The 23,706-nt window shown below is 40.4% G+C and overlaps 2 protein-coding genes across 5 annotated transcripts in view; both read left to right on the top strand.

Moving 5' to 3' along the window:
* The window catches only part of LOC141562595 (uncharacterized), a 173,344-nt gene that overhangs the window by 39,623 nt on the left and 110,015 nt on the right, over window positions 1-23,706 (top strand). The gene's annotated exons all lie outside the window — the stretch shown is intronic.
* Window positions 1-23,706, top strand: part of LOC141564465 (uncharacterized) — a 153,763-nt gene that overhangs the window by 103,698 nt on the left and 26,359 nt on the right. For 2 of the 4 annotated variants that reach the window (XM_074306977.1, XM_074306976.1), the window contains exon 3: window positions 18,947-23,582. The exons of the other annotated variants lie outside the window; for them this stretch is intronic. In XM_074306977.1, coding sequence (XP_074163078.1) covers window positions 19,120-21,876 — 2,757 coding nt within the window. In that variant the 5' untranslated portion in view covers window positions 18,947-19,119 and the 3' untranslated portion in view covers window positions 21,877-23,582. Of the gene's footprint in view, window positions 1-18,946; window positions 23,583-23,706 lie in introns of those variants that run through there. 4 annotated transcript variants of the gene reach the window in all.

Below are 23,706 nucleotides of genomic sequence, written 5' to 3'. Positions count from 1 at the left end.
GATACATCATTGTAATTTCATTGTTTAGTGGGGGACAGGAACACCATTAACACCCAAAGAATACTCGTCACCCTTCAGCTGCTGGGACCCCTCCTCTTCCTCTCCCTCACCATTAAGTTTCATCCCAGCTTTTCCAAATAATCTGGCATATGGTGATTTCAAAGAAAGAGCCTTCTGGGAGAGATTGTTAACAGGCAGATTTCAGCTCCTCGTAAGAAAATACAGTTCTCAGGAAAGCTGCCTATCCCTTGCCCCCAACCTTAGCCTCCTTCTCTGATTTTCCACCTAAGACAGGAAGATGGCTGTTTAGACGGGGGAAAACCTTTTAGAGACATTGCTAGGGAGCGGCTTTAACCTCCTTATTAAAATGTAAACCCTCCTTCCCAATCAGAGCTGTCTTCAAGTCGTGTCTTCTTTGCTTTGATTTTTTCCACTTCATCCCATCTATGTCTTTTTACACCTGTCTTCCTAGTCTCCCCATTAGCTTCAGGCCTTTTTTTCTTTCTTTGTGTCCAGTGCTCAGCACTGGTTCTAGTAGCGCTTACTGCCCAGCCGTCCCAGATGCCCCGGGAAGTTCTCCCTCCCTGAACCTCTTCAAGCCGAGGCTGGACCGTGAGAGCTTTGTTGGGGCATTGTTAGGGATTAGGTGGACGGAGGCTTCGGAGTTACGCGGAGCTTTGGAATTCGGTGGGATGTGCCTTTTTTATTCTTAGTGTAGGGCTTCTAGCTATTGCAGAAAATGTATTTTAACTTGGCGTGGGCAATTCCATTACTTAGTTCTCATTTGTGACTAAATTAGCTCTTCTGTAAGTTATAGGATCAGTACTTGTGCTACGACTGACCTGTGGGTGACCTTGCTCATGATGCCATAGTTGATAGGTGACTTTCACCATCATCCTAGGCATCTAATCATCGACAATTGCTACTAGCTTAACCCCTTAGCCAGCACCCAGTTTGGTGTGTGTGACCACCAGAACTGCCTCCCGAGGGCCCAGCACCCAGAGATCGGAGCTCCCCACCTTCCATCGTGACCACCGGGCCTTCTCTTGGGTGACTCACTTTGCCCTGGAGGTTCAGTCGGCTTATTGGATTGGCCCACGAGGGATCCTGTTTGTCCCACTGAAGAGACAATTGTGTGAAGCCTGATTAAGCCCATGGATAAACCCGTGCTTCCTTAATGCACAGTCAGTATATTTACTGGTAAGTATATGCACCCCTTCTACGTCAAATGGAACATCCTCTGCTACAAATGGTGAAGATGGCGGAATGCCCTTCTCCTGTAAGAATATAGAGGAAACAGGTCGAGGCTGAATTTTACATCTCCCACTACATTGTTAAGGTGTTGATTAGGCTTCTTGGCATCCACACCTGCAAGATAGGGGAAAGCCAACCGCTTCCTTATGGAACGATTGCATTTTGAACCTTATTTTCTTCTCTAGGGACCCCCAGTCTTACCGGTCAATACCCTGCCTCCATTTCTCTTAAGTTCTTGGGTTGGTTTTCTCTGAAAGGAATGCCCGGAGAGGAAACAAATCTCTTCCACTAATCTCAGCTTATTATTTTTAAGTACTGATAAAATACTTTAAAAAGAAGGTCCCACTAGACCCATCTCTCACAACAGTCTTCGATAATATACAAAGACGTAGTTTTAAAATCGCACATTAGCCTGAGGCAGTCTATAGAGCACTTGCTGTCCTGGGCTCAGGAAAAAAATTACACAAATACACTAAAAAAAAAAAAAACAACAAACAATACATGGAATGGACATATGAGTATAAAAGTCTAAGCAGAAACCAAAAATTAATGTTGAATTATTGGTAGGAGAATTATTGGATATTATAGTTTGGAAATACCTTTTGGAATAGAATCAAAGGAAGAAATAAGGAAATTACAACAATGCTGAAAGATTTGAAATAAGAATATATTATTAGGAAAACAGCTGAGAGGATTTTCTGACTTTTTCAATGAAAAATGCTAGTAAATAATTTACATTGGTATAATGGACTACAGGACACTTACGCCAAGACTCATGGGAATCCTTCCAAATATTTCAGAGATAAAAATTTCAGAAATGTAAAATTCAGAAATATAAAGAACATGATGGCTCTCACTTTGCAGTCATTGATTTAATAGGTTCTTTGTGATTCCAGAGCCAGAGGAAGTCAAGAATAGTTTTCCATCACACAGTAGGTGACATGATTTGCCTTCTGTAGTTTGCCTTAGGTATATGTTTATAGAGTTCTAGATCAAATAAACATGGGTACTTAGCCTATTCAGCATTGCTTAGATTGGAGCAGAACAAGCAGGAGAAAGAAAAGAAAAAAATTCCCGATAGAATTATTGGAAGACTTACCAAGAAAGTAGGCAGAAAAGCAAGACAATTAAAGAAAGAGAATCATTGCTTCAGTTTCAAGGAATGATCTGAACCTTGGAGGAAGGAGTATCAGTACCCTGACTACTTATAGAGAAGATCTTCGTCTTAAACCCCCCCAAGGATAAAAAGGAAACACAGAGAATAGTCCAATTATTTGACTTGGGGAGAAATGAGATTCTTTCCCCTTGAGTATAAGATAGTGGATAGTGCGCCAAGCCTGGATTTCAGAATTCAAATCTGGTCTCTGACATTTATTAGCTATTTGACCCTGGGCAAGTCACTTCGTCCTATTTGCCTCAGTTTCCTCATCTGTCAAATGAAAGAAATGGCAAATCACTCCATTAGATAAAACCGAAAGAGTCAGACACGACTGAACGATACACTTGAGCATGATACTTATGTAGAACTGTCATTTTGCATGATGGAGATGCTAGAAAAATTTTAATGGTTTGCTTATGACCCAAGTTAAAAAAACCATTGGAGGACATAGAGGCAACTGATTGAAAAACAATTATTAGAACTGCAGTAAGACGATTAAATAACATCTAGGAGAAATAATATTAATAACTGACATTTTTTGACAGTGCTGTGCTAAGTATTTTACAATTATCTCATTAGATCTCCCAACAGTCCTGGAAGTGTTAGGTTGACTTGTAGATGAACCACCTTTGGGCGACTCATAGGACAAACACTACTGGAATCAGAGTGTTGTAGAACCTACTCCTAACCCTAATCACAAATTTATTTCCTGTAGTTACCCATTGCCCACTGTTGTACCAGTCCCTGATGAACTTGGTCTGTTTTTCCACATCTCCCTAAGACACCCTCAGAATTCTTTTTCTTTCTTTTTTTTTAAACATATGTAAGTGCTGTGATTAGTGCCTTTCTGATCCTGTTGGTTTGATACAGTCCTTCCTGTATCCTCCTGAAGCTCCCATTGCAACTGCTTATAATCAAGCCCGACCTCCCTTTCAGGTTGATTCTTCCACAAGCACCTTCTGCTGGGTGCACATTTGTGTTTGTGTGTGTCCCAAATCTGGAATCCAACTTTTGGTTGCCCACTTAGGCCATCTGAGTGTCCCTCAGATCTGATAAACATTGCTAATGGTGTTAGGAAATTAAAAGTTTCAGTAGACAGTTGTTTCTCATCATTAGTTTAGCTAATTGATCACCATTTAGAAATTAAAGGCAACTTTTAAAAGGCCTTGGAAAGGGCACCCTACAAACTATTGGAGGCCTAGAGCCATCAGTCAGCGTGACTGATTCTTACCTTCATGACACTCAATGATTTGCTCATTTCATTTTCCTTCACAGAGCTCCCAGTCTAGCCTTTGGTTAGACCCCAATGCAGATGAATTCAGTAACCAAAAAATCCCCCAGGTCTCCTGTCTAGTCTTCAGCCTCTTCTCCCTGGGGAAGAGAAGAGAGACCATTGCATCCTTCTGGTCTTTAACAGACTCCTTCCTTCCAGGAGAGAGAACCATCAGATCTCCTTGTTCCCTCGTTCTGGAGGAAGGAGAGTAACGGAGGTCCTTTAGCTTCTTCCCTTCAGCATCCATCTTCTAGCTTGACCTTGCCCAGGACCTGAGGGAGCACATCCACTGAGCACAGGGAAGTGCCTCGGGCCGGTCCACATCCCTCTCTGCTTGGCCTTCTCCGTTCTGTGAGTTGGAACCTCTGGCTGCCATTCAGACCTGGTTTTCTTCTCACTGCTAGATTCCTTATTCACATAAGGACCCCAACATCCCCCCACCCAGTTTCCTGTCCTAAAGCTTCGCATCCTTTTTGCTGTGTCCCCACAGGCAACACTTGCTCGTTTCCGTTCTCAACCCAGCGATCTGTTGGCCTCCCTCCTGATGAAGCCGGCTCCCCGCCCAGCCTTTGGCATCTCCTTCCCCTCACTCACTGGCTGGTGAGGGGACGTTGGAACACTCCTGCCTCCCCGCTGCTGCTTCCATGTTCTCCACCTCCCGCCATCCCCTAACATCATCTCCTCCTTTGAGGTTCCCACTGTCTGTTGCTGCTGCTCATTCTGTTCCGTGACTTACACTAGACTTCTTTGAAGCTTTCTCTGTTCCTCAGTTCCTGCCTCCTCCTGGGGGACCTCAGCCTACAGGCAGCCATTCCTTCATCATTCCTTCATACACTGTCAGAGCATCTCGTCTGTCACTCCCCATGGCCTTCGCCCCCACCCCACCCCAGCTACAGCCAAAGATTAGTCCAGCATTGAGCCACAACATACCCGCTCCGTATTCTTGAGGTCCCTTCTCTGATCACAAGCCATTACTGTTCTACCTGTCCTGCTGCCTTGCAACTCCAGACCTTGTTTTTCAGAGTAAGAGCCTGAATCCTCTCACCTGGAATGTGGCAGTGAGCCTCCTACCTGGTCTCCCCTCGGCTCATGGTCTCCCTTATCAAATTTTTCTTCCGTACAGCCTAAAAACTGACATTCCTCAAACATTTTCCTTCTCGAGAATTAATAAAAAGTCACTGCTGGATTTGGCATCAGGTTCCATCAGATTCTAGCCCCCACCTCGACAGACTGAGTTTACATGACTTTCTTTCTCATACTCTGTGTTCTCGCTTGCTTTCTGTTTCCTATCCATTACAAGACTTTTTCTGGCCTCTCTCCCTCTCTCTCCCTTCCTCTCTCCTCCTCCTCTTTCTCCTTTCTCTCTTTCCCTCTTCTTCCTCTCTCTCTTGATCATCCAGCTCTTCATATCACATTAAAGACAGTTCAGAAGTCACCTCCTTTGGGAGACCTTTCTTGTTTGGAAGTCATGGTGAGGCTGAAGAATTGGATTAAGGGTCATTAGACATAAGGGAAATGGAATTATAAAATTACAAGCAGAAGACGACATTTTGGAGCCAGTGAACCTATGAAGTTAGATTTCAGTCTCATCAGATAACAGTAAGAAAACATCAGAAAGCAAATTGAATTTATTAATTACATCAGTAATTGTACAGACTTGCACAGGACAAGAATAAAAACATTAGGCTACTAAGAGAGGAAAAATGTTTAATGCATACTTATATAGCCAGAGGATGCTAGAAGTGTTTGGTTTTTCTCTCCCGTGTGTGTGTGTGTGTGTGTGTGAATGTGTGAGTGTAAGTGTGACTGTGTGTGTGAATGTGTATATGTCTGTGAGTGTGTGAGTGTGTATATGTGAGTATGTGTGTGTATATTCCTGTGAGTGTGACTGTGTGTGTGTATATGTCTTTGTGTGAGTGTGTATATGTATGTGTGTGTATATTCCTGTGAGTGTGACTGTGTGTGTGAGTGTGTATATGTCTCTGTGTGAGTGTGACTGTGTGTGAGTGTGAATGTGACTCTGTGTGTGTGTATATATTCCTGTGTGTGTGAGTGTGAATGTGACTCTGTGTGTATGTATATGTCTGTGAGTATGAGGGTGACTCTGTGTGAGTGTGTATGTCTGTGAGTGTGAGTGTGACTGTGTGAGTGTGTATATGTCTGTGAGTATGAGTGTGACTGTGTGTGAGTGTGTATATTCCTGTGTGTGTGAGTGTGAATGTACACTGTGTGTGAGTGTGTATATGTGAGTGTGTGTATATTCCTGTGAGTGTGACTCTGTGTGTGTATATGTCTGTGTGTGTGACTGTGTGTGTGTATATGTCTGTGAGTGTGAGTGTGACTGTGTGTGAGAGTGTGAATGTGACTGTGTGTATGTCTGTGAGTGTGACTGTGTGAGTGTGTATGTGAGTGTGACTGTGTGTGACTGTGACTGTGTGTGAGTGTGAATGTGACTGTGTGTATATATTCCTGTGAGTGTGTGACTGTGTGTGTGAGTGTGTATATGTCTGTATGAGTGTGACTGTGTGTGAGTGTATATTCCTGTGTGTGTGAATGTGACTCTGTGTGTGTGTGTGACTGTGTATATGTCTGTGTGTGTGTGAATGTGACTGTGTGTGTGTGTGTGTCGGAGACAGAGAGATCAGATCTTGTTACATTCCTGTGGGTTTTCTCCAGTACATACCCTCCCATACTTCTACTGACTCTTTGTCCTTCTGTTGGCAAACAGCCCCAGATTCCATCCAGAGGTACCAGGAGAACTCAGTGACAATTGGTTCCCACTACGACCCTGTTGTGCTCCCCCAGATTTCCTCCAATTTTTCTGTCAATTTCTCCTCCACTATCCCCTACCTGGCAAGGCCCTAAAGCCCCATCATCCTCAAGAGAAAGCCCAGACTGACTTCTCTGACACTCACAACCACTTCCTCATTCCTAATGGTGATGGGTGGGTAGATCCTTTGGGGCAGACAACCAGCTCCTTACGGTTGCCATCATTCTCTATTTGGAACCTTAAAATTTGTGGATCTTTCCATCCTCCCTGCAGCTGACCTCTTTTGTGTTGGGCTCTTCATCAATTAAAAGCATAAAATCTGGGGCAGCTAGGTGTGGTACAGCAGATAGGGCATCAGCTCTGAAGTCAGGAAGACCGGAGTTCAAATCTGGCCTCAGACACTTCACACTTCCTGTCTGTGTGACTCTGGGCAAGTCACTGAACCCTAATTGTCTCAGAAAAAAAAGTATAAAATCTTTGATAAAAACTTCTTTTATTATTCAGATGTTCGACACAACCCAGTGCTTCAGAGTAAGCTCTTAATCATTGCTTTGTCATTCTTTTATTTCTGATGTTTATAAGTTTTGAACTGACCCATGAGAGCTTTCTTCCATACGTTTATAAGGCTACTCTCCAGTATGAATATGACAATAAATGGCTTTAATTTCATCATCTAAAAATTGTCTTTTCACATCATTTGATCATTTATCAATTGGAGAATGGCTTGTATCCTTATAAATTTGAGTCAATTCTCTATATATTTTAGAAATGAGGCCTTTGTTAGAAACACTGGCTGTAAAATTTTTTTTTCTCAGCTGTTTGTGCAAAAACTTTTTAAGATAATCAAAGTTGTCTATTTTGCTTTTCATAATGTTCTCTAGTTCTAGTTTTGTCTCTAGTTTTCATTCTTCCCTTTTCCAAAGATTTGGCAAATAAATTATCCTTTGCTGTATCCCTTGCTTAAACTATCATCCTTTATGCCCAAATCATATACTCATTTTGACCTTATTTTGGAATGGGTTATGAGATATAAGTCTGTGCCATGTTATATTCCAGTTTTCCCTGTAATGTTTGTGAAATATTGAGCTCGAGCTGGGGGCTAGATTGCTATAGTCGTTGATTATTGTGTCATGTGTATCTAGTCTATTCCAGTGATCCACCACTCTATTTCTTAGCCAGTACCAAAGGTTTTAATGTTTTATAATAGAGTTTTGGGCCTGATACTGCTAAGCCATTATTCTTTGTATTTTTTTTTTCATTAATTCTCTTGATGTTCTTGCCCTTTTGTTCTTCCAAATGAATTTTGTTATTATTATTATATTATTATATGTTATTATTATATAAATAATTTGGCAGGACTCCTTTACCTATTTTTCCATTTCTATTGTCCTTTAAATGTTTGGTAGAATTCACTTATAAATCCATCTATCTCTGGAGATTTTTTCTTAGGGAGTTCATTGATACTTGTTCAGTTTCTTTTTCTAAAATGGCTCTGTTTAAGTAATTTTTATTTTCTCTTTTGTTAATCTGGTCAATTTATATTTTTGTAAATATTCATTTCTATTAGATTGTCAGACTTTCTGGCATACAACTAGGCAAAATAGTCCCTATAATTATTACTTTAATTTTTTTTTTTTTTGGTGCTAAGTTCATCCTTTTCATTTTTGATACTGGTAATTTGTTTTTTTTCTTTCCTTTTTCTAATCAAATTAATCAAAGAGTTATCTATTTTGTTTTTTCATAAAACCAATTCTTAGTTTTATTAATTACTTTTCTCAGCTTCAATTTTATTAATCTTCCTTTGATTTTCAAAATTTCTAATTTGGTATTTAATTGGAGGTTTTAAATGTATTCTTTTTTTTTTAGCTTTTTTAGTTGCATGCCCAATTCATTGATCTCTTCTTTCTCTATGTCATTCATCCATTCTATGTAGAGATATAAAATTTCCCCTAACAACTGCTTTGGCTGTATCCCATAGATTTTGATATGTTGTCTCATTATTCTTATTCTCTTGGATGAAATTACTGATTGTTCCTGTGATTTGTCTTTTAACCCACTCATTATTTACAATTAGATTATTTAATTTCCAATTTGTTTCGTATCTTTCTCTAACTATTGAGTATAAATTTTATTGCTCCATGGTCTGAAAAGGAAGCATTTACTATTTCTGCCTTTCTGCATTTGATTATGCCTTGTACTGCTGAGTTTCTGTTCCTCTTCAATTTTCTCCAGAAATCTATCATCTCTCATTTTTCTAGGATTCTATTAACCTCCCTACTTTCTTTCTTGTTTATTTTTTATCGTCAATTTTATCTAATTCTGAGAGGAGAAAATTGAGGTCCCCATGATATAGTTTTACTGTCTGTTTCTTCTATAACTGGCTTAATATCTTCTCCAAGAATTTGGATGCTCCACTGCTTGGTGCATGTGTATTTAGTATTGTTACTATTTCATTGTTGATGATACTCTTTAACAAGATGTATTTTCCTTCATCATCTGTTTTAATTAGATCTATTTTTATTCCACACTCTTGGAGGCGGAGTGTGATTCATTCCAAATTATCACTATTGTGCTGGCTGGAGACACTTGGACAAGAGCTCTCGGGAACCAAAGAGAGAGAGAGGCCTCTAAGAAAGCTAGCTGAGCCCCAAGTGAAGGAGACAAGGCTTGAAGTAGAAAATAAAGGATCTGGAGATAAGATTTGGAAAGAGACAGTAAAGGACTTTAACTCCCAGCTGCATTTTGGGGTGATGAAACTGAATTGAAGCCTGGAGAACCTCCAATGTGGGGCAGCCCAGGGAAAGGAGGGATCAAGTGGCCTCTGAGGTTTCCTTCATAATGTGCAAATCTCTGACTTGTAGCTAGTCAGCAGAGACTCCCAGTAAGGGGGACTCTTCCCCTGATCCCACAAAACCCAGAACATAATAGGAAAGGATCATCCATTTTACAGATGAGGAAACTGAGTCAGACAGAAGCTAAATGGCTTGCCTAGGGTCACATTTGGGCCTCTTGTCTAGCTGCATGCAGCCATGTTGCCCCCATTCCAGATGTTTCCATCCTAGCTGCTCAGTTCAGTGGTCTGGGGATGAGCTGGTTCTAAGAAGCCATGGGCTTAAACCCTGGCCCCGACTCATCCCTTCTGGAATCATGGGGAAGAGCTCCCCCCTCCATTTGCCTTAGCTTCCCCTCTGAAAAATGAATGAGTGGGTCCTGGGATGATAAGGAGGCTGAGGAGCCAAAGCTCTGGTCCAGCTCTGTCACTGCTGCCTCAAGCCCAGCTCCTCCAGGGGAGCCCTCATGGCCTGATGCTCCATGTGGCTGCCACTGCCAGGGACAGATGGTCCGTACCACACATGGGTAACATGGAGCTCCATGAGGGCTCCCTCTGAGCTCTTTCACCTAAATGTCTCATGACCAACTTAGCCAGTGGGGACCTGGGAAACTCCAAACTTTTAATGGTTCCCAGGAGTCTAATTAAGCCGCTGCCTCTGAGCTTTCTGTAAGAAGTTGCTGAGGCCCCGAGCCCGGGGTGAGGGAGGTCTGTGTTGTTTTGGCCTCTTCCTCCATGGTGCTCAGGCATAGGCGCCATGTCAGTTCCACAAGTAGCTATGACTTTCCTTCTGCGCTTAAAGTCCTCTTCTCTGCCTGTGGAAGAAAGGTTTCCCACTGAAGTCTCATTGTTTCTGCTTCATTTGCTAATGTCATTGTTCCCAGTCATCGGGACTATGGAGAGATATGCCTTCAAATGACATTTGGAACATAAAAATCAGCTATTTGCCTGTAGAAGAAATAAAACTCTAGTATACACAATGCAAGACTTCAAACGTTCTTCCCTATTCTCTGTAATGGCTGAGACTTTAGTCTTTTAAAAATATTTCTTTGAGGTCTGTACCTTCACCCTAAGTGCTTGGTTATGGTGTTTGTCAATTATCACCTTTTAACATCTTGACAGTGTCGCTCAACCTCTTTTGTGTAGTCGCAGCTCCTCAGCCTTACACGTCTCCTCTTCCCCCTTGACCAGTCAACCATTAATTTGCTTTATCTTTTAAGTTTTCACTTAACATTTTAACTTCACCTTGTCTTGTCTTGCCAGCAGCCTTCTTACCCTTATTGAGTGTGAGGCTTCAGGTCTACTTACTCCTTTGGGATTGCAGTTAATCTTTTAGAATACTTTTTAAGTTCTTTTATTTAATTTCATCCTTTGATGCTTTCTAAGCAGGGTTGGGATGACTGGTTATCAGCCATATTTCCAACCAGAGACAGTGGCAGGACTGATCCTGCAGGGTCCATGCTCTTCTTGCGTGGGCCCTGGATCACAGCCCAGGCATCTTCAGTTGAGAATGAGACTGGCCTTCTCCATGAGGAGGAGGGTCTCCCATATGGCCCTGGGAGGCCCAGAGATAAGGAGATGCCTGTGTCTTTTTGTCCCTGTGACTTGGGACCCGGGGCTTGTTTGGTGTGTGTGAAATTTGTTTGGGTTGGAGTAGAAGCTTCTGAGCTCTCTGTCAAGTGAAGTCTGTGAATAGCAAGCCTGAGCAGCCTGGGACGGGACATGGGAGCTCCTGAGAGCAGCGCCTTTGGACCCGGGCGGCCAGAAGTTTGGATGGAGGGGAGGAGAGGATGAAGTACCCGGCTCTCTCCCACAAAAAGGAGAGCTCACCTGGCTCCCCTCCTCCCCACAGGCTTCTCTCTCTCCCCTGCAACATTCAGATACCTCCCACAGCAGGGACTGGAGCTCCCAGGCCCCCCACCCAACCAAAACCACTTTCTTTGTGGCCACTGGAATTGTTCTTTCAAAACCCAGAAGCCTCTGTTCTCCCTCACCCTGCTGGCATGTTCTGGAGCCGTGGGTGCTACTGACCCTCCCTCCCACTGTGTTGTGCTCTCCGGCCAGTCCTTCCCAAGTCTTCTTATTGGCTCATCTCAGTCTGGCCCGCTACCTTAGCTCACGTGCCCCAAGGCTCTGTCCACGGTCCTCTGCTCTTCTCACAGTGTTTACATACGGACCTCATCAGCTGCTCTGGGATCAGTCTCATGCAGCATATTACAGAATCCAAGTCCATATCTCTTTCCCATCAGCAGCTACCTGTGGCTTACAGGACTGTTTCATGAGTATCTGTAACATGACAAAATTCATGATTTTGTCCATTAAAACTAACTCTTCTCCTAGCTGCTATTTTTGTAAGGAGTCTCTTCAGAATTAATCAACTGTTGTTGAATAAGACAAGGAGATAATAATAGCATATATTTAATTACATGTAAAAGCAATTTTAATGTTCTTTTTTCAAATTTGGAGTTCCAAATTTCACTATCCCCACTGAGAAGACATTGATTTGATATAGGTTAGACATGTAATCATACAAAATAATTTTTCATGTAAATCATATTATGAAAGAAAATAGACCCAAAAAACCCACAAAGAAAAATAAAGAAATATTATCTTCAGTTTGCCTTCAAGCTCTACCAGTACTTTCTCTGAAGATGGATGACTCCTTTCATCATAAATCCTTCAGAATTGTTTTGAATTGTTATATTACTGAGAATAACCAAGTTAAAATATCATACGATATTGTTACTGTGTACAGTGCTTTCCTTGTTCTGCTCATTTCACCTTGCATCATCAGTTCATGTAAGTCCAGGTTTTTTGAAAGCATCGTGGTCATCATTTCCTAGCATACAAACAGTATTCCATCACAATCATAGAAACAACGTGTTCAGCCATTCCCCAGTCAATGGATATTCCCTCATTTTCTAATTCCTTGCCACTACTAAAAGCATTTTTATACTTATAGGTCCTTTTCATTTAAAAAAATCACTTTGGGATACAGACCTAGTAGTAGTAGTATTGCTTGGCCAGAGAGTATGCATGGTTTTATTATCCTTGGAGCATAGTTCAAATTGCTCTCCAGAATGACTAGATTAGTTTACAGCTCCACCAACAATGTGTTAGTGTTTCAATTTGTCCACATTATCTCCAACATTATTTTTTCCTGTCATCTTAGCCAGTCTAATAGGTATGAGTTAATACCTTAAGAGTTGTTTTAGCTTGCATTTCTCTCATCAATAGTGATTTAGAACATTTTTTCATATAAAAAAAGAAATCAAAGCTATGACTATAGATAGCTTTGATTTCTTTTTCTGAACACTGCCTATTCATTTAAACTCCTACCAAATTCCTTTTATGACACAGACATGGTACTGATACCTAAAATAGAGAAAAAAATTATAGACCTATTTCCCTAATGAATATTGATGCAAAAACCTTAAATAAAATATTAGCAAAGAAATTACAAAGTCATTCCCAGAATAATACATCACGACCAATTTGGATTTATGCCAGGAATACAGAGCTGGTTCAATATTAGGAAACCTATTAGCATAATTGACTCTATTAATAACCAAATTAACAAAAATCATATGATTATCTCAATTGATACAAAAAAGCATTTGATAAAATCCAACACTCATTTCTATTAAAAACACTTGAGAGTATAAGAATAAATGGACTTTTCTTTAAAATGATCAGGTAGCTATTTAAAACCATCAGCAAGCATCATATGTAATGGGGACAAACTAGAACCATTCCCAGTAAGATCATGGATGAAACCAGGTTGCCCATTATCGCCATTACTATTCAGTATTGTATTAGAAATGTTAGCTTTGGCAATAAGAGAAGGAAAATAGATTAAATGAATTAGAATAGAATATAAATAGAATAAAGGAACCAGAATGAGGAAACCAAATTATCAATCTTTGTAGATGGTATGATAATAGTCTTAGAAAATCTAAGAATCAACTAAAGAACTACTAGAAACAATTCACAACTTTAGCAAAGTTGCAGGATATAAAATTAATCCACATAAATCATCATTTTTACATATTAACAATAAAGTCCAGCAGCAAAAGATACAAAGAGAAATTCCATTCAAAATAACTGTTGATAGTATAAAATATTTGGGAATTTTATCTGCCAAGGGAAAGTCAGGAACTATATGAACACAACTACAAAACGCTTTCTACATGTACATCTTCAACAGCTTATTAATGTTTTCCTGCATTTCCTTTTTATTTTCTTTTTCTATCATTTTAATTTCTATTTGTCTGATTAATAGTATAAATCAATAATAATTAAAAGAGGGAGTTAATTAAGTTAAGAGGATTTAAGAAAGGCTTCCTATAGAAGGTAGTATTTTAGTTGGGATATAAAGGAAACCAGTGAGGAATTGATGATGGAGAGTTTTTCATCAAAATGCTATTTTAATAGTCTTTTATTTTTCTGAATACATGTAAAGATAATTTTCAACATGCACCTTTGCAAAGCTAGGTGTTCCAAATTTTTCTCTCTCCCTTACCTTTTACCCCCTATGGCAAGCAATCCAGTATAGGTTAAAATGTGCAATTCTTCAAAACATATTTCCATATTCATCATGTACAAAAAAAATCAGATCAAAAAGAAAAAAATGAGAAAGGAAAAAAGAGGAAGTAAATAAACAATAACCACAAAAGGGTGAAAATACTATGCTTTGAAACACACTCAGTCTCCATAGTGTTCTCTCTAGATGTGAATGACTCTTTCCATTGCAAATCTATTGGAAATGCCTTGAATCACCTCATTGTTGAGAAGAGCCATATCCATCTTGCTGTTACTGTGTATGGTGTTCTCCTGGTTCTGCTCACTTCACTTAGCATCATTCATGTAAGTCTCTCCAGGCTTTTCTGAAATCAGCCTGCTCATCATTTCTTATAGAACAATAATATTCTATTACATTTCACATGCTATAATTTATTTGGCCATTCCCAATTTCCAGTTCCTTGCCAATATAAAAAAGACAGCTACAAACATTTTTGTACATGTGGATCCTTTGCTCTCTTTTATGATACTTTTGGGAGACAGACATAGTTTGATGGTCCTTTGAGCATAGCTCCAAATTATTCTCCAGAATGGTTGGATCAGTTCACAACTCCAACAACAACATTGTGTCCCAGTTTCCCCACATCCACATGTACAACATTTATCATTAGCTTTCCTGTCTTCTTAGCCAAGAGGTGTGAAGTGGTACTTCAGAGTTGTCTTAACTTGCATTTCTCTATTCAGTAGTGATTTAGGGCATTTCTTCATATGACTAGAAATAGCTTTAATTTCGTCATTGGAAAATTGTTCATATCTTTTGGCCATTTATCAGTTAGAGAATGGCTTGTCTTATGAATTTGAGTTAATTCTCTATATATTTTAGAAATGAAGTCTTTATCAGAAACACTAGCTGTAAATTTTTCTATATAAAATTGTTTTTAGCAGTCATTTTTTAAAAATCCAAGTTCCAAATTCTCTCCATCATTCTTGTCTCCTCCCTTATATTTATTTCACTTCCCATAATCTTCTTGTTTGGTCATAAGCTCTTCATAGGGATTGTTTTTGTTTGTATACCCAGTCCTTGACTTTTAATGCGTGTTTGTTATCTCAGCTGTCCTACAGTGTTGTCAGAGCTTTAAGAAGGAAGGGACCAGACAAGGACACTTGGAGCTATAGATGCTGTTTTTCTCTGCAGAGGAATTGGAGGGTGTTTGAAGTTCCCAGGCCCATCTGGGAGCTGAGAGCCTTAAGTATAAATTAAGTATAATATATGTATACTTGTCCAAACAGTTGTTTTGCTGTACAAAAAGAATCAAACTTTGAAATAGTGTACATTTAGCCTGTGAAGGAAATAAAAAATGCAGGTGGATAAAAATAGAGGGATTGGGAATTCTATGTAGTGGTTCATAATCATCTCCCAGAGTTCTTTTGCTGGGTGTAGCTGGTTCAGTTCATTACTGCTCTATTGGAACTGATTTGGTTCATCTCATTGTTGAAAATGGCCATGTCCATCAGAATTGATCATCATATAGTATTGTTGTTGAAGTGTATAATGATCTCCTGGTCCTGCTCATTTCACTCAGCATCAGTTCATGTCAGTCTCTCCAGGCCTTTCTGAAATCATCCTGTTGGTCGTTTCTTACAGAACAATAATATTCCATATTATTCATATACTGGATCCCTTTTTTGGAGGGCTCTCTGCTTCCTTTTTCCATTCCTTTCAGGCCTTTTTATGGACCATTTTTAGATTCCCACATCTTGTCCAGATTCATTTTCTAGAGATAATCCTCAAAACTGAGACGTTGGAGAAGCCTTAGAAGGGAAGAATTCCATAGAAGGTACTAAAGTTTTCCTTTTAGCACCTCCAACGCCCAAATGAGGAAGTCATCATGTATCCTTCAGAATGGTCTGTCCGAACTCAATTTTGTACCTAAGAAGCCTCAGTTCCAGGCTGTGTTTCTGTCTGGATATACTTCTGTAAAAATGCTCTATTCTATGGCTGTTTCTCTGGACTTGTTTCTCTTCTTTCCTGTATTAAAATAACTCGTTTCTACATCGCGTCTATCGGGACTTACTTCGACTCTTTTCTACACCTACAGCATAACATGCGTTAGGTGATATCTATTTGGACTTAACTTTTGCTTCCTTCTGTATCTAAAAAAATGCTTAATTCTCTATGGCTGTCTTCGACTCTGGACTTCTGTTCATTTTTGTATCTAAAAAAATGGCTCAATGTGTTCTGCATTTCTTTCTGTTTCCTTTCGCACTTAAAGAATGTTTCAGTCACCTGGCGTGTGTGTGTGTGTGTGTGTGTGTGTGTGTGTGTGTGTGTGTGTGTGTGTGTTCTGTGACATTTCTGATGGTGACTTGGATAAAGGCATACCTGTTATGCTCCCTGAACTTGCAGATGACAAAGTTGAGAGGAACATTCAGGATCCAAAAGGGTTAGCATATAATAGGGAATGAGGTGGAATTCCTCATCCTATCTGGAACTCAAACTGCATAGGAATCCACAGTGTGAGATAAGAGACCAAAGTGCTATGGAGGTGGTCCCAACTTCCAGGCCCATAAAGAGAACCAGCCCATGCCTTGTGCCCCCATCAGAACTGGATACTGTGTTCAGTTCCAGGCTCTGTGCCCACAGGACAGCGATGAGCTAGGGTACTCAGAAGAGCAGCCAGGATACTGGGCAGCCTTGACTCCTCCTGTGAGCCTTTAGGGCTCAAGGGAAATAAGGGCTGCCTTCACTAGGGGAAGGACTGTCACCTGGGGAAAGGTTTTTGTCTGTTGGCTTTGGCTGCAGAGGAGAGAACCAGAGCAATTCTTGCAAAATGGCAGAGAGTTGTTCCAAGAAGACCTTCCTAAAGTTGTTCCTGGTCCAAAAGGGAAAAAGGCTTCCCCTTCTACTCCCTCCCCCCAGCCCAGAAAAGTCATTCAGAGCCAGGACAATGGAAAGTCATAGCCGCTATTGCCCCAGAAATGCTGTCTGAGGAGCCTGAGCCCCTTCCCCATCCTGTTTCTGTGAGAGCTTTCTGTCCTTCTGTGAGAGCTTTCTGTCCTTTCTACTTCTTGTTGATCTCTCTTCACTCTTCAGCATTAGCAGCAATCTGTTATTGACAGTAGTACTAATGAGATTTTTCTTAGACCTCGTTCTTGACCTCTCGGAAGCATTTGTAGTGATGGACTTCAGTCCTGGGATTCCTGTGACATCATTTTCTCTTGCTTCCCCTCAGTCTGGCTCATCATTCTTCCAGGGCATCAGCTGGGTGACCCTGACTGTGGAGGGAATAAAACCTGAATTCAAACCCTGTCTTAGACCCTTCTCAATTGCAGGATGCTCTGCAAATTACCCAATCTCTTTGAGTCTCAGGGTCTTACCTGTAAATGGGAAACCTAAATTGGGAGAAGATCCTCTCAATGTGCTTAGTTGGCACAGTGCCTGTTCTGTTTATCCCTTCCCTGCCCTCTTTTTTACTGAATTATCATTCCATGTCATGAGCATGTGATAAGCGTGTCTCTCAGGATCCTGTCCTGGGTTTTCCTCTTTTTCTCTCTACATTCCCTCCATGGGTACCACATGTATAACTTGCCTGCTGAAAAAAAATGGCCCTTTGCAGAGCCAGTATGCTGCTCTGTCCATGGGCACCCAAGGTACTGGAATGTGTGTTCAGGAAGAGTCGATGCCATGATTTGCCTTGGGATAAGAATGATTTTGATAAGTATGTGCTGTATTTCTCCTGGGCCTCTCCCTCTATATTTCTATCTCTTTGGCACCCTAAGGTCCAAAGGTGAATCCACTGGGGTAGGTGATATAGGTTGGAGAAGAAAACCAACTCAGATAGGTATTCCATGAGAAATGGGATGGTAATAATGACCACCCTATCCTGGTGTCCCAAGGACAAAAGCCTCCTTTTATATAAAGTGTCCAAAAATGCTTTTTATGGTTGACTTACTTTGTGATCCTGAGTAATTCTCTGGAACTCTGAATCTTGTAAATGAGAAGTGTCTTTCCTGATCCCAGTGTTGTTGTCATGGTCAGATGCAGAAAACATTTGACAAAACAAAAAATACCCATAAATGTTTCAGATATTAGTGACAGAGGGAGGTCAGAGGAAAACTGTATTTTGGACACAAGGGTGCCGTGACAGAAACAGTTTTTAAATCCAGTATCATTCTATGTCAGAGCAACCTCTGGCTGAAAGAGAGCTATCTAAATTGGTATGGTCAATCCCATTCTACCCCCATACTCTCCTTCGGCCTAAGAGTGTCTGTGGTGACATTTATAGTAATTTTGGGGCAGGGAAACCATTTAAAATATATTTTTGAATAAAGTTATTAGACTGTTTCTCCTTTTGTTGATAGATGCACAAATTATTAGATGGATGATTACTTGCCAGACACTGGGACCGTAAATACAGTGTGCTTTACAAACATAAACAAAAAGAATGCTTTCCTTGCCTTCAAGAAGCTTATATTCTTACCAAGAATGTCTGCAGTTGAAAATGGGGCTGTAATGTAGAGAAAAGGAGTAACCAGAGGGAAGCAAAATGCCAGTAAATGGGAATAATGATCACGGACATTTCCTCAAATAGGAATTCACTAATATGTGGGGAGGGGGGTTCAAAACTACTATGAGAAGACAACTGGGGATGAGATTTAGAAGGAATCCTGGCAGTCTTGAGCTGAGCCTAGATGTGGAGTTACCAATTCCTTTGTGATTGTTCCGGACCTCCTCCAGATCCAAGATGATCTCTTCCCTCTGATTAAATTCCCTTATGAATAGAGACTTGAGATTTGCTTCTGGATTGGTCTCAGCACAACCCAATAAGGGGATAAGGAATACAATGATTTTTAAAGATATAAAAGATAACCTTTTGTAATTTCAGTCTTAACATATTTTGAGAAATGCCTATTTTTATTTCTACATATTTTCAAATAGGAAGAGTGTGGAAAAATTATCAGATTAGAAGTACTCTTATTTCTTATTATTTTGACAGAAATTAAAAAGATTTTAAAAATTGTTCCATAGTGGGCTATCTTTTTCTGTGAACCACTTTCAGTTATGTTATTTTATCCAGAGTTTCCTTTCTCAAAGCTTAGAGAAATGGGAACATTTGTACATATATTACTGTTTTTCAGATTTGGAGCCTAGGATAAAGAGCACAGAGGAATCTTCAAAAGAGAACATTCCAGAAGAAGAATCATCATATAGAGAGAGTGAAAATTGTGAAAGGAAACTGGAAGCCGTGCTGATCATTACTACTGTACTTCTGAGTTCTGTGGAGCGAGTAAGAGCCAGGTAGAGTCAGGAGATGAAGAAGGAGAGGAAGGTGAGAAAAATGACCAAACACAAGAAGATTCAAAATGGAGACAAAATAAATGAACTTAAGGAACATGGGAAAGCTGCTACTGAATCGTCACACTTTTCTGAAAATCAAAAGAATCATGCCAATGAGAAGTCTTACAAATGTAATGAATGTGGGCTAACATTTACTCACAACTCAAGGTTTATTCAGCATCAGAGGATTCATACTGGAGACAAGCCTTATACATGTAAGGAATGTGGGAAAGTCTTCAATAAAAACTCAACCCTTATTAATCATCAGAGAATTCACACTGGAGAGAAGCCTTATAAATGTAAGGAGTGTGGGAAAGCCTTCACTCAAAACTCGATCCTCATCAAACACCAGAGAATTCACACAGGAGAGAAGCCTTACAAATGTGATGAGTGTGGGAAAGCCTTCATTGAGAGTTCTGCCCTTATTGTACATCAGATGACTCATACTGGAGAGAAGCCTTACACGTGTAATGAGTGTGGGAAAGCCTTCAGTCAGATGTCAAACTTTAAGGTACACCAAAAGATTCACGATGGAGAAAAGCCTTATAAATGTAATAAGTGTGAGAAAGTCTTTGGTCAGAGCTCAACCCTTTTCAAACACCAGAGAATTCACACTGGAGAGAAGCCTTATAAATGTAATGAGTGCGGAAAAGCTTTTAGTCGAAGGTCGAACCTGAAGGTACATCAGAAGATTCATACTGGAGAGAAGCCTTATAAATGTAATCAATGTGAGAAAGCCTTCACCCTAAGTTCATCTCTTCTCAATCACCAGAGAATTCATACTGGAGAGAAGCCTTATAGATGTGACAAGTGTGGGAAAGCTTTCTTTAGGAGATCAAACCTTAATTTACATCAGAAGAACCATACAGGAGACAAACCATATGGATGTACAAAATGCGGGAAAGCCTTTGCTCAGAAGTCAACTCTTTTTAAGCATCACAAAATTCATACTGAAGAGAAACCTTTTAAATGTGATACATGTGGGAAAGCCTTCTTTGAGAGCTCAACCCTTATTAGTCATCAGATGATTCATACTGGAGAGAAGCCATATACATGTGATGAGTGTGGGAGAGCTTTCAGTAAAAAGTCAGTCCTTGTTAATCATCAAAGAATTCATACTGGAGAGAAACCTTATAAATGTAAAGAATGTGGGAAAGCTTTCAGCCAGAGCTCAAATCTTAGTGTGCATAAGAAGATTCATACTGGAGAGAAGCCTCATAAATGTGATCAGTGTGGGAAAGTCTTCACTCAAAGATCAACCCTTTTCAACCATCAGAAAATCCATAATGAAGAGAAGCCTTATAAATGTAATGTGTGTGGGAAAGCCTTTGTTCAGAGCTCAAACCTTAAGGTACATGAGAAGATTCATACTGGAGAGAAGCCTTATAAATGTAATCAGTGTGGGAAATCTTTCACCCAGAGTTCATCCTTTTTTAATCACCAGAGAATTCACACTGGAGAGAAGCCTTATAAATGCAATCAATGTGGGAAAGCCTTCCTTAGGAGATCAAATCTTAATGTACATAAAGAGAGTCATACTGGAGAGAAACCTTATAAATGTACAAAGTGTCGTAAAGCCTACACTCAAAAGTCAACCCTTTTCAGACATCAGAGAGTTCATACTGGAGAGAAGCCTTATACCTGCAGTGACTGTGGGAAAGCTTTCTTTGATAGCTCAACCCTTCTTGTACATCAGATGACTCATACTGGAGAGAAGCCATATACATGTAGTGAATGTGGGAAAGATTTCAGCACAAATTCGGTCCTTGTTAGTCACCAGAGAATTCATACTGGAGAGAAGCCTTATGCATGTAATCAGTGTGGGAAAGCATTTAGTCGGAGCTCTAATCTTAATGTACATCAGAAGATTCATACTGGAGAGAAGCCTTATACGTGTAATGAGTGTGGAAAAGGCTTTATTCAGAGATCAAATCTCACTGTACATCAGAAGATCCATACTGGAGAGAGGTCTTATACATGTAATCAGTGTGGGGAAGCCTTCACTGAACAATCAGATCTTTTCAGTCATCAGAGAACTCATGAAGAGAAACCTTACAAATGTAATCAGTGTGAAAGAACCTTTGCTAAAAAGTCAAATCTTACAAAGCATCAGAAGACTCATACTGGAGAGAAACCATATAAATGTAGTCATTGTGAGAAAGCTTTCAGTGAGCACTCACACCTTTTCAAACATCAGATAATTCATAATGAAGAGAAAACTTTTAAATGTAATGAGTGTGGGAAATCCTTCCCTCAAAGCTCTGACCTTGTGAAGCACCAGGAAAGTCACACTGAAGAGAAACCCTATAAATGTAATGAGTGTGGGAAATCCTTCCCTCAAAGCTCTGACCTTGTGAAGCACCAGGAAAGTCACACTGAAGAGAAACCCTATAAATGTAATGAGTGTGGGAAATCCTTCCCTCAAAGCTCTGACCTTGTGAAGCACCAGGAAAGTCATACAGAAGAGAAACCTTATAATTGTAATGAGTGTGGGAAATCCTTCCCTCAAAGCTCTGACCTTGTGAAGCACCAGGAAAGTCATACAGAAGAAAAACCTTATAATTGTAATGAGTGTGGGAAATCGTTCCCTCAAAGCTCTGACCTTGTGAAGCACCAGGAAAGTCACACTGAAGAGAAACCTTTTTTATGTAAGGAATGTGGGGAAGCCTTCAATGATAGACCATCACTTGTTGAGCACCAGAATTTTCATACAGATGGGTTACACAAGTAGTGGATGTGGAAATTCCTTCAGCAAAAACTTACCTTGTTATTTAGCAGAGAATTTTTATTGAAGAAAATCCTAGAATGTGGGAGCTGGATGGTCTGCCTTCAGTCAGACCCTCAGCTTGGGTGAAGGGCTGACTTCTAGTCAACAGCAGGTCTCTGATCCCTGTGGAAAGCCTCCCACTGGCTACACCATTTCTGGAGGAACTTTTCCTTTCTTTCTCAGAGGGGAAATTCGCTTTTATTCTTTCTTTTTCAAGTTAGTTGGTCTGTGTTGAGTTGAGGTGACTCCAGCACTGCCCAGCCCAAAGTCCAGAGCCAGTTATGGGTCCTGGAACTGGCAGATCTCCCCACACCCACTTCAGGAGAGTCTCATCTTCAAGCTCTTGCTAATTGCAAGTCATCGAAATGGAGGATGGCAGAAGGTCCTAGACCTGGAGACAGAAGACTGGTTCTATCCTGGCTCTGGCAGTGGTTAGCTGTATGTCCTTGGCTAGTCACTTCCACTCAGCATATTCCTCTATAGCCTGAAGACATGGGATTGGCCTGGATTATTTCTGATGTTGCTTCTAATTCTGAAAACTCCTGCCCTTCCTCATTATACGGGTGAGGGCACTGAAGCCCTGGGAGAGGCAAGGGCTGGCCCAGGGTCTCCCAGCAAGTCAGGAGAGAACTAGACTCCCTATCAGCCCAGGTCTCACCTTCTCATCTCTCCAAATGTCCAGTTCTAAGCAGAACTGATGCTCAGGAGGTCTCTGTGATTACCCATGCCTTCTGTTTTCTGACTCTAACATTAACTCAAACCCCAGAGGAGAAAATTCACAAAAAATACTAGAATTCTCAACTTCCTCCTTAAATCTTGTCCCTACTCTGGACTCAGTCCTTCCCCCTGCAGAGGTCCAGGCTCATCTCACCCTTTCCTCCTCCCCAGAATCCATCTGGTGGAGCTTCATCTTAGTTATGTATACTCAGGTGTCCCTGCAAAAGAAGAAGGGAGTAGAAGTCCTTCAGTCTGCCTGGAGAAAGAAGGAGACCCAGGGGAGACACAGGAAGGTTCTCTTAATCCTAGTGCTTCCCTTCTATTGATTTCCTTCCAATTTTCCTTCTATATCTTCTCTCTGCATTGTTTGCATTGTGATGATACATTTTCTTTTTCCATTTATTCAGTTTTTATTCTGCCATTATCCCTGGAACATTTGATCAATTAAAGCTTTTTTCCTTTTAATATTGACTTCACCTGGATAAAATCTGACTCAGTGAATGATAGGATCTAGAAGGGAGTTTGAGCTTACCAAGAGAATATAGCTAGAAGAATTCCCCGATCCTGATCCTTTGCTTATCTTGGTGACATGTAAATCCCTTCCTCTCAATTAACCCATTGTGACTGACTTTTTAGGATGTACCCCTGTAGTTTTATAAATATAGGATTTTGCAAACTTGGTGTTTAAATCTGTAACTTTGTGTGTTCACTAATTTGTTTTAACATAGTTTGTTCAATCTTGGAAAAAAAGTGTGAGAAAATGTTTTGATTAGGCTTGAGTGACCTTTATGAATTGAAAGGTCATAAAAATTGTAATAGGTTAAACAATTATTTCTCTGACTCTGACTGATTTTCTCTGTAAAGCCTTTGCAGAAGTTCTAGTCTCGGTACAGTTATTTTTCTATTACCTGAACCTGTGCTTAAGCGTAATAAAACCTAGGTTTTTACATCTATGATATCTGTGTGGTGGTAGATTTATTTAGCAGTAGTCACCTTCCATCTGAACTTGGAAGTTACATGAGGTCCCTGACCTCAAGGAGTTTTAATCTAATGGGCAAAACACATGAAAGGAAACTG

This window comes from Sminthopsis crassicaudata, chromosome 3 (genome assembly GCF_048593235.1).
Source record: "Sminthopsis crassicaudata isolate SCR6 chromosome 3, ASM4859323v1, whole genome shotgun sequence".
Taxonomy (NCBI): Eukaryota; Metazoa; Chordata; class Mammalia; order Dasyuromorphia; family Dasyuridae; genus Sminthopsis; species Sminthopsis crassicaudata.
This window is presented reverse-complemented; position numbering and strand designations above follow the sequence as displayed.